Here is a 16,611-nt window from a genome sequence, read left to right on the forward strand (position 1 = left end):
GAGACTGTTTCAGCTATTTCTTTTGATACTCTCAGGACTGAGAACATACGTGAGTTTATATGAATGGCATGACTTTTGTAGTATTGGGTCACCTGACTATCTCCTGTAATTGATCCCTTTATTTTAATAGTACAAATGAGGTCAATGCTACTTTGTGGATTTACCACGAGGATTTGAGAAAGCACACTTCTGGAGGAGAAGCATCTTGCCTGGTCAATGCATTAAGGCCCTTAATAAAGAGTATAACATAATGATAAAATACCTGTAAAATACTGTATGTTTCAGGCAGAGAGGGGCTATAAAATGGGGACAGTTTTATTGTTAAAATTCACATTCTTCCCAATTAGTACTAGTGCTTATTATGGCTTAGCATTTGCAAGTCTCTACACTCAAAACTTGGTGTGTGAATTACTGTGGAAGCTCTTCAATATGATATCTTGTTTTTCTATTTTACAGCTTCTCATTTCTATCAGGCTCTAGATTGTAATTTCATCTCTGTTCAACACTTACTGGTATAGCTGTATTTCTACTCGTATCTCTAATAAACTACATGTTATTGGTTTCATATCTTTAAGTGAAGTTTTTCAAGTTCTGGTGTGTATTGAATATTCTATTTACCTCTTGCAGGGTCTCCCCAAGTGTACAGAATAGCCAGTGAATCAAAAAATAATATGTGGTCAATATGATTGAAACGTCCAAGACTCTAAGGCAGCCCAGTCTCTATTTTCTGGCTCATTTTATCAAACATTCTATCTAAGGTAGATGAATGGACTGAATATTTTCAGATGTATTTTAGAATGATGCAAGTTGAAATATAAAGACATCTTTGAAACTCCAGCAAGAGCTTTTAGGGAAAGAATGTTATAATTTCTGTCATTTGAACATCAAAGGTTTCTACTAAAGGAGATACTTTGAATACATTTAAAAAATGCTTTTCAATTAGTAACTTTTGCCCTCTCCCCACCAAAGAAAATTATAGAGAAACTCTAGACTACTGGCCACTGTTGACCCCTTTGCCCTACTTTTTCTTCACAGACGTTGACGAGTGTGCTGAAGGGCGCCATTACTGCCGTGAGAACACGATGTGCGTCAACACCCCAGGTTCCTTCATGTGCATCTGCAGAACTGGATACATCAGAATCGATGACTATTCATGCACAGGTAAACACTGACTATTCGTGAAATAAAACCTTTCTATGCCTTAAACTTACTTTTAAAAGTTCCTTCCAACTCTAAGTGTTTGGAGAAGTGTGCCATAAAGGCCCCCTTCCAACAAAACAAGTCATAAGCAAAAGCATATCTTCTTGATTTGCTAGTTAATTCTGAATCTGTTCTAAGGAAAGGGCTAGCTCCTTGCTCTGGATAAGAAATTCCTATTAGAAATGTAAAGATAAACTGAGGAACAAAATCAATATTTTACTAATTTTATACTTAAATAGCATTTATACTCAAAACTTGTGTGAATTCTATGGCAAATCTGAGAAACACCCTTAAATACTATTTCCTTTCCATGACAGTTGACTTTTGAATAGAGGAATAATGGCATAAATAATGTAATGTTTTCAGAAATAGATCCGTGGAGTGCTAGGAAATGGGAAAAGTGTCTTCATGCCTCTGGGGAGCGCAGTGGAGTATGTACATCAAAGAAGTTTTGCTTATGTGTGTGCTATGAAATATCACTCCCATCAGTAGCATCCAGAGTCCTCCTCAGGGATATCTCGAGTGTTAGCAATGTCTGAAGTTGGTCCTAGTATAAGACAACCTATTCACTTCATATTCTGTAGAATATGAAAGAAAGTGGTGCTAACAGAGTAGCTTGCAGCCTATGGGGATTGAAGAAATGTGGGTGTAAAATACAACATTCTTTTGGCTTTTTTTTTAAATAGAAGAAACATATACATACCATATTTTAGAAAAACATGTAAAGTCATAAAACTGGAGAGCACTTAAAGTGTTATCTTGTCATTTTTACTCTTAGGTCCCCATCATAAGTTGGAAATATCGTAAGTTGAAAATGCATTTAATGCACCTAGCCTACCAAACATCATAGCTTAGCCTAGCCTACCTTAAACGTCCTCAAGACACTCACATTAGCCTACAGTTGGAAAAAATCAACTAACACAAAGCCTATTTTATAATAATGTGTTGAATACCTCACGTAATTTATTGAATACTCTAGTGAAAGTGAAAAACAGAATGGTTCTAAGTGTATCGGTTGTTTACACTTGGTTCGCCACCGCTGCCCAGCATCGCAAGAAGGTATCATACTACATATCACTAGCCTGGAAAAAGATCAAAATTCAGTATTCGAAGTACATTTACTACAGAATGTTTATCACTTTCGTACCATCATGAAGCTGAAAAGTCGTAAGTCGAACCATTCTAAGTGGGGACTGTCTATACTTGATATCCTGTTTATTAGTTAGAGCAAAGGGACCGTCCTTCCTCTAAATTCAAGTGTAGCATTTATATAAAAACAGAATGATGAAAATAAAATGTAATCAGAATTGCCTTCTCAGTCTATGGAGAATAACCAAAGATATTCTGAAGGTAGAAAATATATTTAACATAGAGTTGCCAGTGGATTTACAGATTCTTGCTTTTTTGTCAGTTCATCCTAAACATTTCCACATTATGGGAACAATTCTGCAGTTTTTCTTTAGAAAAAATATAATCACACTGAGTGGCAAAGTATCCTGATGGAGCACTATGGAGATATTTTTCAACACAAAAAAGGAATATAAAAGAACAAGTCTTAAAGAATAAAATAAACAGTTTGCCGTAATATTGGTAATATCAATAAATCTGCATTCCAATGTAATGGCTAACAGAACAAAACAAAAAAACTAAGATAAAACTACTTGAGTGATATTTTGAGATGTACTCATTAAAAATAAAAATGCTAGCAGTTTTCAAGGAGTCTGCTAATTCTTCGGCATTAGAGACTTAAAAAGCTTTGTATATTTTTGTACTTCCTAGTGATTCTTTTTGTTTTTCTTACAATCTTAAAAAGTGTTAGAGACAAGTAAGGAAGAGTACACGACACAAGATTTGACCTAGTGTTGAATGAGGAGTGTTTCTTGGGGGAGGGTATTTTCAAGAGATTCATTTCCATCCTGAGCCTGTCTGTTGGCTGTAAATCCAAGGACTAGTTCAGCTGTCATCCCTTACAGAGCATCTTCTGCTTTGGCTTTACCTCTCCCAGTGTATTTTCTTTCCAAATAAAATCCCACAAATTGCTGGGGTGTTTTTTTTTTTTTTTTTGGACTACTTATGGAGAATTTCCCCTTAAGATTTCAAAGTATCTAATGATAAAAATGAAGTGTCCCTTTGTAGGAATACCACGGAAGGCCAAAGTCACCTTAGGAAAAGCTGTTCAGGCCATGATTTTTTGCCTAAGGAGCCAGAGCCAGGAATTTCATGATCTGGCAGGTGATGGAATGTGTTTCCTTAATGATGCACCAGCGTTTCCAGCTAGCACCACTATTTCTATGCTTCCATTTAAAGAAGAGAGACTTTCTTGCCCTGAAATTTTCTACCTACTATGAGTAGGTCTGCAAATTTGAGGATTTCCATCCATACATAAAAGTTGGATTTTCTTGGGAATATGAGTGGATTTTACTTTGTCCTCCAGAGTCAGGTGATCTTTGACACAACATTTTGTGCTAAACCATGCAGGACCAGCACATATTTAGGGTTCCTGTAAAGGCAATGAACGTTTAAATTTTTCCTCATTGAATCTTTTCCTCTGCCCTTTAGCATTAGCATCTGAACAGAAGGCTTGAAGAAGGCTTGACTCCTCTATGATGTGGGTTTGCCTTATGGCTGAAGGCATCTAGGCAGTACCTTTTCAAGAGCTCTCATAAGACCAGAGTAGGACTTTATATCTCTGATAAAGATTGGGATTTATTTTCTCTGAAGTTTAGAAACAGACATTCACAGACTTACAGGAGTAGGCCTTCCAGAATAAATGTCAAAACACCACTGCAGAGCCATTCTCTGATGTTTGTGACTGAGCTCTTGAAGTTCTGAATTTGTTTTGCTTCTGTATCCCTGCCCCTCTTTGCTATTGAAGAGCACCCTGCCATAGCGTAACAAGTGACATTGTCAACACTGTACCCAGCCGACTCTCAAATGTGCTAACCCCATCTGAAAATTAATCATGGACATTCTAATTTAAGGAAGAATCCAAGGCAATACATGTTACTTTATAGTCAAGAGCTTTGATCAATAAAAGAAGCCTATTTTTGCTTTTATAACCCTGTAGTCTGGCATAGAAATTATGTATGCTATAGAGTAATCACCTTCCACAGCTGGTAGAATTACACAGATTGTTTTTTTCTTTCACTTTCAGATAATTTGAGTTATATTTTTCCCATGATGAGAAAATTTTGGAGATGGAAGCATTCTTACAGATAATCTAATCCAATTTCCTAACTTCTACAAATGAGGAAATTGAGGCTCAGAGAGATTAATTGCCTTACCTGTGGTCATACAGTTAGTGAGAAGCAAAAGGGGGCCAGAGGATAAGACTTTTTATTCTTACATTAGTCACCATTGGTTTCATTTGCAACAACACAAAAATAAGGGGAGAAGACTCATACTTTATCTAGAACTGCATTATTCAATTTATAATATTCAGTAGTTTAAGGATAGAAAAGGCAGAGGGAAAGGAAGGAAAAGGGTTTGGTTTATATGAGCCAAGATGTTAGAAGCCCATTCTTCCATCTCTCTGATTACAAAAATAACTTAATTTTCATGAATAACAAAGTGTCTTTATTATTTATCTAGACTAATGCCTTTCTTGGGTTACTCACACAAGCACTGATTAAATTGGGCAAACCTTTCTGAGTCTTACTAGACAGCTCATCTTGAAACTAGTCTTGTGTAATGCACAAAGAATAAGATAGCTCTGGAAATAAAGATGGGATCAAGAATTTTGGAATTATCAAAGGATAAAAATATTCTGAAGGAAAAGGCATTCATTTCAGATCTTCCCGATATATCTCTCTGCTTTGAGTATTACAACTGAAAAACAGAGTTCTCATTCTTTTTTCGTGTTGATGAGCTTGTAATCTTCCCACTCTTGTGTAGTTTTTTAGAGTGGGAACAGGAGAATGGGAAGGGTGGACCAGTCTACCACCAAGGAATGGAAAAGGTCTTGTCCAACTTAGGGAGAAAATTCATCCTTTAGGGCAGTGGCTGTCCAACAGGGGTGATTTTGTCTTCCTACCTGCCAGAGGTTATTTGACAATGTCTGGACACACTGTTGGTTATCACAACTGTGGGGAAAGGGGGTTGCTACTGGCCTAATGATAGGTAGAAGCCAGAGACATGCTAAACATCCTATAATATTGTTAGACTAGCTGTCCTCTTGAGGAAATGTCTTATTTTTCTGGAACCCTTTCAGCTGGGAGCTTTTCTCTGGTTACTTTCCAACTGAGTCATTAATCTTTATCCTGCACAGGACATCCAGTATAAGACAGTCCCCCATAATAAAAAATTATATGACCCAAAATGTCAGTGGTGCCAAGGTTGAGAAGTTAGGGTCACCCACTCGAAACTGTAGGATGTACACTTTCTTTTTAATTTCCCTTTTCCTCTCCAGGTTTCTTTTAGGCCTTGTATAGTGATGTCTTCTCTCATTTCTTGAGGTACCCATTGTCCTTCTATTGGCCTTTGGCCACAAAAGGGACCCCTTCTCAGTAAGGCCCACTCTCCCCCAAGCTCTTTCCTCTCCTTTCTCTTATCAAAAACCTGTTCTTAAGACTCACAGACATAGAGAACAGACTTGTGGTTGCCAACGGGAAAGGGAGGTGGGGGAGGGATGGACTGGGAGTTTGGGGTTAGCAGATGTGAACTGTTATATATAGAATGGATAAACAACACGGTCCTACTGTATAGCATAGGGAACTATATTCAATATCCTGCAATAAACCAGGATGGAAAAGAATATGAAAAAGAATGTATAGATAGATAGATAACTGAATAACTTTGCTGTACAGCAGAAATTAACACAACATTGTAAGTCAACCATACTTCAATAAAATAAATTTTTAAAAACCTGTTCTTAGCTTAACAGGTGGAAAAATTGCAGACCTCACAGAGGTGGCAGAGGGGATTTCTTAAGGCCTCTCAAATTACGCTATCCTGATGCCTCCCCAGTAGCTTTCCACTGACCCTGACTGCTTCCGTTTTTCCAGAGCTTCTAATGCAGGCTTTGGTCCATGTCACATATCACAGAAGGTCCATAAAGTATCTGAGCACAAGAAATTCTTCTGGATACTTGATTTTTGTTGTTAAACAAAGAGCCTCCTCTGGTGTTCCCTCAAGGAGTTTTACTTCTTAAAGTACTTAACTTTTTACAGCATCGAAAACTCCTAGCACTTAACATTTTATGATCTCGTTGTAGTTACTTCTTTTTCTCTAACAAGGTCAATACTGACTTTTTTTTTTTAAAAAAATTATCATTACCATCCTATTTGTTGGGCTTTATTACTGTTGGTTTTCTAGCATTTTCAAGAGTTTTAGATGCTATTGACATGCACAGAAGGTTGCAGAGGATTTACTACTGGGCAACCAGAGCAAAGATTTTAAGTCCATTGTAACCCATGCGTGGCCTTTTCTCAAATAGCTGTCTCCTTTTTGTGTGTTTCTTTGAAGTTCCCTATTAATTAATGCTAGAAAAGGTCATTTGCTTAAAAAAGAGATGATATTTTGGAAAGGCAGTGTAACATTATTCTTTTTCATTCTGCAGTCTTCCAAAAAGAATTGAAATTGAAGCTGATAATTTATTGTATGTATGTACAATAACTTTATTATCAACTGTTTAAAAATAGCTCTTGGTGGGTTTATCAAAATCACAAGTACGGAAGAAGGTAGATAATTCATTGTGTGTGTACCATGATAATTACTGGTATATAAATAGTGAAGGAAGTAAGAATATTGTGGACAATGGCAGAGAGGATAGGGGCCAGGAGAGGCACAGATCAGAGAGAACAATGGTAAAGAAGAGGAAGTGAAAATATGCATGTCAGCACTCACAAAACTCCTAAATAAACGTCATTTTAGTTATAAAAAGCCTTGGCTCTTTATCTTTAGTAAAATGCCTAGCACAGAAGAAATCTTTAATAAACATTAGCTACAATTATTGTTGTTGTTTCTATTGTGATTAGAGAAGTGATCCTCTTGAGGAAATGTCTTCTGTCCCTAGGAGTTTTTCACCTGGGCACTTCTCTCTGGTTACTTTTCAATGGAGTTATTTTTATTATTATTATAAATAGATAGCCTTGCTGGAGCAATGGATTCAATGTGTTTTTATTTAGTCAACTGACTTATTATGTATCTGTGAATAGGGGCTTAAAAAAGAAAGAGAAACCTTGGTGTAACTGAATAGCACTCTCTCTGGAAGTTAGAAAAAATCCTCCCATAGGAGGATTTGTTGTACTTCCTGGTATCAGGGAGTTTCCTCCTATTCTTGAGAATGAGTGTTAGATGGGGAGGCTTGGAGCTAGATATCTGCTTCCAGGGCCTACTGTGGACACCAACCTACCCGGAGTTGAGTCTATGGCCTCCAAAGAATTAGTGAGTCTGGTCAGTTCTCAAGCAGGGCAGATTTTATGAGCCTGGCTGCTTCTATGTGGATTTCTTTTCTAAAGAATCAAAATCAGCAATCAGACAATCCTGCCATCTGGCCACTAGTTGCCATGACAGTTGGGAAAGACTTTTGCATTTTTATGAGCAATCACTCCAAATTTTCTTTTTCTGGAATCAGCATTACAAAATACGATACAATTGTGGCATATTTCATAAAATATGAAAAGTCAGATTTGGGGTGTTAAATACGGCCTCTAATGCTAAAAGCTGCATCATTCATCTCCTGTAGTTTGCTATATATTATTATGCTGTGTAGTTATTATTGAGTAACTTGAACATCTACACATGATCACAAAAGCAAATTAAAGTACCAAGCCTTAGGACTCAAAGAATTAATAATGAAAAGCAGTTTTTAAACAAACATAATCAAGAAAACCTCTCTAGAAGAATGTGTACTGTGGTTACCGGGAAGGGTTAATGTTTAGAAAACTTCAGACCATGTTTGGAAAACTTGCAGAGAACAGAAGTGAGACTCGTCTGCACAGTGAGTGTGGAGGCCAAGGCAATGTGCTTATCTCTTTTCTGAAACACATATATGCACGCATACAATTAGCAGTCAGCTCAAAATGGAAGAGGCTCAAAGGCTCAGGGAACTGAATTGCCTTTTTCAAGATGAAAAGCTTGGAAAAGAGCCTGTGCTATCTGAATCTGTCAGTGAATGGGGGTCACGCACCAGCACCCACGTAGCGGTTTCCAGGCTTGTCGAAGCCTTTATTCAGCATCTCAGTGCAGCCCTCGTATCCATGTCTGACCTCCAGCCCGGCCGTGGTTTGATCCAAGCACCCGGTGGTGTGTGTCCACACAAGTTCATCTGAGCACTGAGATGGTGGCAGCCGCCTCATTAGGCAGCCTCACTTGCTTTGACTTGGTTGGTAAACTCTAATTCACCTTTGTCCCAAACGGATTATTGTTTGAGTTTTATTATGAGACTTTTATGTGAAGAGCACAGGGCTGAAAACTCACATAGGGGAATAAAAAGATTATACATGCCAGGAGTGTAATAATAGTGGTGTCTTAGCAACAGACACCTGTGGAGGACAGGATTATTGAAGTTGAGGTTTAATAGATGCCTTTCACTTTCTTCCTTTATTGTTGGCTTTGACATGTTAGCCGGAATGGAAGTTTGGCTTTCCTTGTGCCTCTTCACTGTGTGCTCCGTGAAACAGAGTTCATCGTCTGGCTCTGCTGCTGATCTAATCTTGCAGTGGGTGTGTATCTACCTGGTGACATCGCCCTGTCTTGGTGTTCCCCTTTTCTCCCCAGCCCGAGGTGCCTTTGCAGTGTCACATTCAGGTCATGGGTTTGGGCTCAGAGGGTGAGTTTCTTCTCTCAAATCCAGAGCCTCCTCTCTCCTGTGTGCCTCTGCTGGGGAATGGCAGAGCCTCACTCGTTGTTTGGGTAATGCTTTCACCAGTCTATCTGTCGCCATGTATTTCAGTGATTGGTACTTTCTTCAGAAGACTTCTGATACCACATAAGAGGTTGCTTAAACTAAGTTCTTTTATCAAAGGGACTAATATTGTATTAGTTATCTACTGCTGCATAACAAATAACCCTCAAGTTTAACAGCTTAAAACAGCATGTAATTATTGGCTCACAGCCTGTGGGTCAGGTGTCTGATGTAGAATAGCTGGGTCCTGTCCTTCAGGGTCTCTCAGAAGGCTACAATCAAGGTGTCCACCAGGGCTGGGGAAGGATTTTTCTTTAATCTTACCTTTGTGGTTGTTGGTGGATTCAGTTCCTTACTGGCTGTTGACTGTTGATTGCCCTCAGCTCCTTGCCATGTGGGCCTTTCCAACATGGCAGCTCACTTCATCAAAGCCAGTCAGAGAGAGAGCCTGCTGGCAGGACGGAACCAACATCTTTTGTAACCTAACCACAGAAATGACATCCTATTGCCTTTGCTGTAGTATATTGGTTAGAAGAAAATCACTTAGGTCCAGCCTATACTAAAGAGGGGGATTACACAAAGCCATGTCTATCATGAGGTGGAGATCGCTGGGAACCATCTTAAAGGCTGCCTACTACAGACAGACATTAAATATTATCAATAGTTAACTAACCTGCTTCAGCTAGGTACTGATAAAGAGCACCAGGTTAAGAGTAATGAAAGAGTAGTAAAAACTCATTGTGTAAGAACTGTGTGTGAGTGATTGTGAAAAATTCATGATATGTCACACATTTCTTTCACTTTTCTTGACACCAGAGCTTTGATCTGGGTGCATAGTAGGGTTATTGTCCAATTTAATACATGGAGATGGTATAAGTAAATCATTACTGTACATTGTGGTACATTCTGTAACAAAGGAATGTGCAGAGAGCTGTGGCCACCCCAGAAGAAGCAGTGAGTAATCTGGTTTAAGCCCAATTTTGGGCAGGCATCACTAAGTGACATTTAAATTGAGGTTTTTAAGGATGAACAGACATTTCAGGAGAGGAAGAAGTGAGAGAAGGCATTTCAGGAAGAAGGAAGAGTAGGTACCAAAGTATGGGTTGTTGTATAATAGCAAGTTTAGTGTGAATGGAATTGTTAGAGCTAAAGCCAGAAAACCCTGTGGAAATTCTAAGTTACATTTCATGGTTTCTAAAACATTTCACTCAGTCTGTGCACCTTCTAACTGAGATGTGCATGTTGAAGTGTCCATGTTTTGCTTTGTTTTTGTTTTATGTTACTTTTCTTTTTTGCTGAAAAGTTGATTATTAAACTGATGATACTTCTAACCATCAATGCAGAGCTAGAATCAAGGTGATAAGATATTTCATTTCAAGGAAGACAGAATGCTTTGTCGGTGTTCTTGGAACCCCATGAAAGAATAATTTCAGTGTGTCCTAATGAGAACCGAATTTAGAAGTTTTCTAGAACAAAATCATAACCATTAAGTCACTACCTGAGACATTTTTATACAAGAGAGTTGCACATACATATCCATGAAATGTTAGGAAATGCAACAAGAGCAAACAACAACAAAAAGGACAGGAAATGCCTAAGAGTTCCATAGAGCTTCTCTCTTTAGTTGGTCCAAATCAAATCTTAATCTCCTCTCTGGGCCCCTCTTCTCCATGAATGTTTTGTGGCGTTTTAGTGTACAGATACTAGCTCATTCAGACTTCTTGGATTTGAATCTTTGTTCTGCTGTCTACTAGCTGTGATCTTGAGCATTTATCTAACCTCTTAGCCTCAGTTTCTTCATCTTTAAAATGCAATAATATTACATACTTTATACGTTGTTTTTATTTTTTTATTTTTAACATCCTTATTGGAGTATAATTGCTTTACAATGTTGTGTTAGTTGCTGCTGTATAACAAAGTGAATCAGCTATATGTACACATATATTCCCATATCTCCTCCATCTTGTGAGACGAAGCATGCAAAGTCATCAGCATGACAGCTGAGACACAGTAAGCATTTAGAAGTGATAGTTATTATCGTTACCAGTCGTGGTGAACAGAATAATGTCCCTCCAAAGATGTCCGCATCCTCATCCCCAGAACCTTTAAATATGTTTCCTTACATGGCAAGAGGGACTTTGCATATCTGATTAAGGTTAAAGACCTTGAAATGAGGAGATTATCCTGGATCATCTGGGTGGGCTCCATCTAATCACATGAGTTCATTAAAGAGAAGAACTTTTCCCGGCTGTTGTCAGAGGGAAATGTGACTATGGAAGAATGGTCAGAGAGTTGCAATATTATTGGCTTTGAACATGAAGGGGGGGCCCTGGACTGGAATAGCCTTTAGAGGAACAACCTGAAGAAGCTGGAAAAATCAACAAACAGATCCTCCAGAAAAGAATGTAGCCCTCTGGACATCTTGATTTTAGCTTGGTTGGACTTCTGACCTATAGAACTATAAGATAATGAATTTATGTCATTTCAGGCCATTGAGTTGAGAGTAATTTGTTATGGTGACAATAGAAAGCTAATATACTATTATTATTAGCTAACAGTGTTGAATTGTCCAAAACTATATTTAAAAAATGATTCTCAGTTCCCATCTCTTTTCTAATTGTTGAGGAGCAACAATTCAGTTCCAGTAATACTGGAGCAAGTCTGATGTTTGTGGGGAGAGTTAGAAAGATAGTCTATTAAGTAGAGAGGGGATCCAGTTCATATTTATGTCCAAATTCCTCACTTTAATGATTGAGTTGCTTTTTTCATATTTGGTTTTTGATGTAAAAGTTTAGGGTGCTCGTTATTTTAAAAACATTTTCCTAGTCTGCTTCTAATGAACACAAACACATGTATCAATACAAACACACAAAATTATGCAGAAATAGACTATACATTTACCCAAACACAGTAAATCTAATGATGACATAATACATTTCCCATCTGCCTACTTTTAAAAAGGTTCTGAACTTCGTAATATGAAGAAAGTCGGCAGACAGTAACTTTGGAAACACTCTTTTAAAAACGCATGTGTAGACTTAGTTGTTGGGGGAATGCTGCTACCATAGGTCTTCAGAATGGAATGCAGGGATGTCGAGAATGACCTTTCATTTAGGACGGCTCCATGCCAGCAAGACTATATTTGAGAGTGACCACAGTTGGCTCTCAGAGGCAATATATTTGGCTGTGGGGACATCTTAATGATTGAACATTTAAACAGTCAAAGATTCATTATGAAAATCTGGAATTCCAGCCAGACTTCCAGATTGTTCCCCATTAATTCTCAGTCTGCATCACTGCACCTCAGCTATCAAATGCAGCTGAGTAGTAGCAACCCTCTTAGGGCAAGAGGGTCTCCCCAGTTCATCACAAGTCCTCATCTCCAAGCCCCTGAGACTCAGCAGTTCCAGTAAGAAAACTGATATTTGACTTTCAGAGTTCCTATAGCCAGTCTGCCTCGTCCATTTACCTTATCTCTCTGACTCATGAATTAGAGTATTTTCAGTTTGCAACCTATGATTTATAGTATTAAAGTGATAATAAATATGGTCATCCTAAGCCATGGAGATTTTAATACAGAAATAATGTCAAAGGTTTGGCTTTTTTCTAAGTCACGTTCCTACCAAATCCATCAGTCACATTGAAATAAACCTTAGGAGAAGCATCAGACACTTCAGTAAATTTTGAATTCATCTGTATTGGTTTTCCTTGTGAAATTAAATAACCTTAAATAGTAATATCACAAGCAGAATATATATGCCATTCTAGTGTAGTGTTGGCCAATTTTTAAAACTCCTAAAAATTGAGTTCATTGCGAAGTTTATACAGAACAAATTGTTTAGAACTAAAAAACACAAAAAATTTATTGATAAGCTAGAAAAGGACCATGGAAGTGAAACTGTTCCAAATAAGAAATGTTGTTTTGTTTTCTAATGGCCAGTCTATTCTTTGATAGAGGTAATATTTTACAAAAGGGGGTAGCAGTCAATGGCTTGTAAGGAGATGAATGTAATTATCTAAGGGAATATAACACCTAGATTCAGTTTGCAGGATTTCACTGTGAGTTAATCAGCGAAAGAGGCTGTTACCATTTGCAAGTCCTATGCTAGAGGAGCTGGGCCAGGGGCTATTGGCTTTGGCTTGGTTGATATTAATTATACTTTTGATTTTGTTTGGCTTCTCTTTATACACGTAACGATTAGTGATATTATCCCTCCTTTAGCAGTAAAGCTCTCCACATTTCTATGTAGAATCTGACGAGTCCCGTGATAAACAACTAAGAGAGCAGAGGGGCAGAGAGCCCTGTGTGGCTACCTACCAACTGTCCTTGTGACCACAGGCAGCTCTCAGCCTTTCTGCATCTCAGTTTCCTGTCAGCAAACAGGGAAAATATGATTTGTTTGTATGTAGTCAGCGCTCTTAGGCGCAAGTAATAGGAAAAACTCTGGCTATCTTAAAGTTAAAGTGATTTCCTGGAAAAGTGAAGTGGCTCAGAGAAAACATATAAAGCTTGAGAAGCAGTCTGGAAAATGTTCAGAGACCAGGGCACCTCTGGAGGCTTTGAAGCTCTAACAGTTTTCTCAGGAAGGGGCAATTATAAGATGTTGTCACCCTGCTGCTGGGGACACACAGCACTGAACATGAGAGCTAACTATCCCATTGCTTTCCAGCCACCCACTCTACATTCAAACTTCCTGGGCAGAAGCATGGAGTTGTTTTAGTTTATGTCACACGGCTGTGTATTTGCCAAGTGACAGGAGGTTGGCTGGGATAAATGTCTTGCCTTCTTTTGGCTTCCATGGTGGGAGAGGTGCTCTGCCTCCTACCTAGACTCACACAGAAGAAGATGTTTTCAAAACACACAAGCAGTTGAGGTGCTGGATAGGCAAAGAGTGGGGCAGGGGTGGAGAGGACAGGAGAGACAGACAGAGAGACAGAGAGAGAAGTCTATATTGTCCTTACTTCTCAGCTGATGTGGGTTCTCTGATAAGACTATAAGTAAAAGAAGGCTGAAAACCTTTCAGAGCGTTATAAAAACATAACATGGTATGGTTATTGTTATTATTCCCACTCTCACTATCTCAGTTCAAACCTTCATTGCTTTTCACCTGGATGTTTTAGATGTACTGCTGGCTATCTCACTGTCTGTAATATTTCGCCTCTCCACTATTATCTCAACTTTGTCACCAGCTTTGTCTTCCTATCCTGTGCAGTCATTTCCTTCTCTAGGAACTTCAGTGACTTCTCATTGTTCAGAGAGTAACACTGACACAGCTTAGCAAAGCAGTCTGTCTTCCCAGCTTCATGTCCAACTATATCCTTCTGCAAGCCACAGGCTTCTTCTGCTTTGCAAAACGACTATAGAACTTGATAAGGTACTACACTATAATACAAATTGTGGTGTAATTGGCTCCAGTCCCGTTTTCCACCTGGATGAACCAAAGGTCTTAGCTTTTTAGGGTACTGGGAGGAAGAAAGGAAGTAGGAAGTTACTGATTTATGATCATCTGAGACTTCAGCAGTTCAATTCAAAGCATATTTAACTTTGTAAGGATTCGGCAGAGAGCATGCTCCAGAGCCTTCCAGCAGGAGGCTTCAGTTCTCCCAACATGTGTCAATCTCAGAGTCTAGCCCTATAACCATCCCTGTCTGCTTCTGCACACCTCTCCCGCACAACAGGGTTGCACCCAAACATAGTGACCTGCACAGCAGACTCCCCTGCTCCCTTCTAGTCTCAGCCAAGAAAACTGACCCGCTAAATTGCCAAGAACCAGGAATAGCAGCACCTGTCTGCTCCCCTTCCAGCCACGCAATGTATCACACAGTAATTGGGCAACCAAATAAAAGTAGTATTTCCATCAACCGCATTGCTACGTTTGTCTTACTCGATTAGATTTTTAGACCCCGCTTATCCCATGTGGCAGGTTTTATTGTACCATTCTCGAAGAACGTCTTTGCTGATGTAGTTTTTACTGGCCAAAATAGCTTTCTTTCCCTTTTTCTTACTGAAATGCTACTCACCTTCTGTGAGTCAGTGAACATGGTCTCACCTGAATGAAGTTTCTTTGAGTCTTCATTAGAAAGTGTGAGTTAATTTAGCAGCTAATGGCATGAAGTTCAAGTGGATTTAGTACTCACCTTCTTAGTCACGGTATGATATTTTAATAGATTTCTTCATCTGCATTTCTATAGCTCTTAATTATATCTGTTTACTTCTGTAATTAGTTGTTTACACATCTGTCTTCCCCCATTAAATTATACATGTTATTTGAAGACAGGCTTTTACGTCTTTTTCATCTCCACAGCCACAGAGTAAAATTTGATGAATTTAATAAATATTTCTTGAATCAATTAAATTAATTAAAGTTGGTATCCTATCTCCATTAGAATGAGAGCAAGCAAGTGATTGGCTAAAGCATTCGCACAATCAGTGCATTTTGGTGTTTTCAGAAGTAGTTTTATCAACAGAATTCAAGAATAGGTCTTAGAGCTAGATAGCATCTCTATGGAATGTATAGCTCTCATCTTGTGAACGCTTTCCACACTTTAATTAACTTAATCTCATGCAGGAGGTATCCCTGTTCATAGATGAGAAGAGAGGTTGAGTAACTTGCTCAAGTTCTCATTTATTCTAAGTGGAGGAATCCTATTCAAATAAGGAGAGGAAAGCACATTTAGCTAGTCTCTTCTTTCATTTTAAGGAAAGCAAAACTGTCCCCAGAGTATCACTATGTGAGCCAAACATGCATTCGTGAATTTTGTCTCTGAGTCTTACCATTCTCAAGTTCATGGCCATTAGGTTTTGTATCAGAACTAGTCCCAGGTAGCATTGTATAAGATGCCTACTACCCACTCCTTGGCATCTTCCTCAATGCCTTTGGTTTCTAGTAGGCTCAAATTCCTTCTAGAGAATTAGAATGGATGTGCGCTGTCACAATTCATTGCGTCCTCTCCAGCAGAACTCATCAAGCCAGGCATTCATTAGACAACTAATTTTTGAGCACTTAGACATAAGACATTTTGCTAATAATAACAAGCGCTAACATTTATTTGTGCTTACTATATGCTGGATACAGTGCTAAACCTTTTATATGCATTTTTTCATTTAATCTTATTAAGCATCTTTTAGATCAGCACTATTGGCAGCCCCATTTTACATATGAAGGAACTGAAGCCAAAGGAGTTTATGTACCATCCCAAATCTGTAAGCTTTTAAGTGATAGGGACACTCGGGGAGGTAAAAATTGTGCCCCAGTAGTATTTTGATTTAGCAAATCAAAATGGCTGTGTGGATCAAGCGTGATTTTAAGTTCCACTCATTCAAGTTTTTCTCTGACTTTTTAATTGGATTCTTCACTTCATATTCAGCAGACAGTATAGTACTATACACAAGCATCACTCTGGAGCCAGATCACCTGGGTTTGAGTTCTCTCTATGCAGCTTATCTGTATGACCTTTAGCAAGTACTTAACTCAGTGCCTCTGTTTCCTCTTCTATAAAATGGGAATGAAAAGAATAATACTTACCTTACACACTTGATGTGAGGATTGGAGACTATATATATA

General features: G+C 38.5%; 1 protein-coding gene across 2 annotated transcripts in view; it reads left to right on the top strand.

The window, feature by feature from the left end:
• NELL2 (neural EGFL like 2) overlaps window positions 1-16,611 on the top strand; it is a 366,586-nt gene that overhangs the window by 192,691 nt on the left and 157,284 nt on the right. For both annotated transcript variants that reach the window (XM_024737158.1, XM_024737157.1), the window contains one exon: window positions 1,036-1,161. In XM_024737158.1, the coding sequence (XP_024592926.1) occupies window positions 1,036-1,161 (126 nt within the window). The remainder of the gene's footprint in view (window positions 1-1,035; window positions 1,162-16,611) is intronic.

The sequence above is a fragment of the Neophocaena asiaeorientalis genome, unplaced genomic scaffold (genome assembly GCF_003031525.2).
Source record: "Neophocaena asiaeorientalis asiaeorientalis breed wild unplaced genomic scaffold, Neophocaena_asiaeorientalis_V1.1 scaffold134, whole genome shotgun sequence".
In the NCBI taxonomy this organism is placed as follows: Eukaryota; Metazoa; Chordata; class Mammalia; order Artiodactyla; family Phocoenidae; genus Neophocaena; species Neophocaena asiaeorientalis.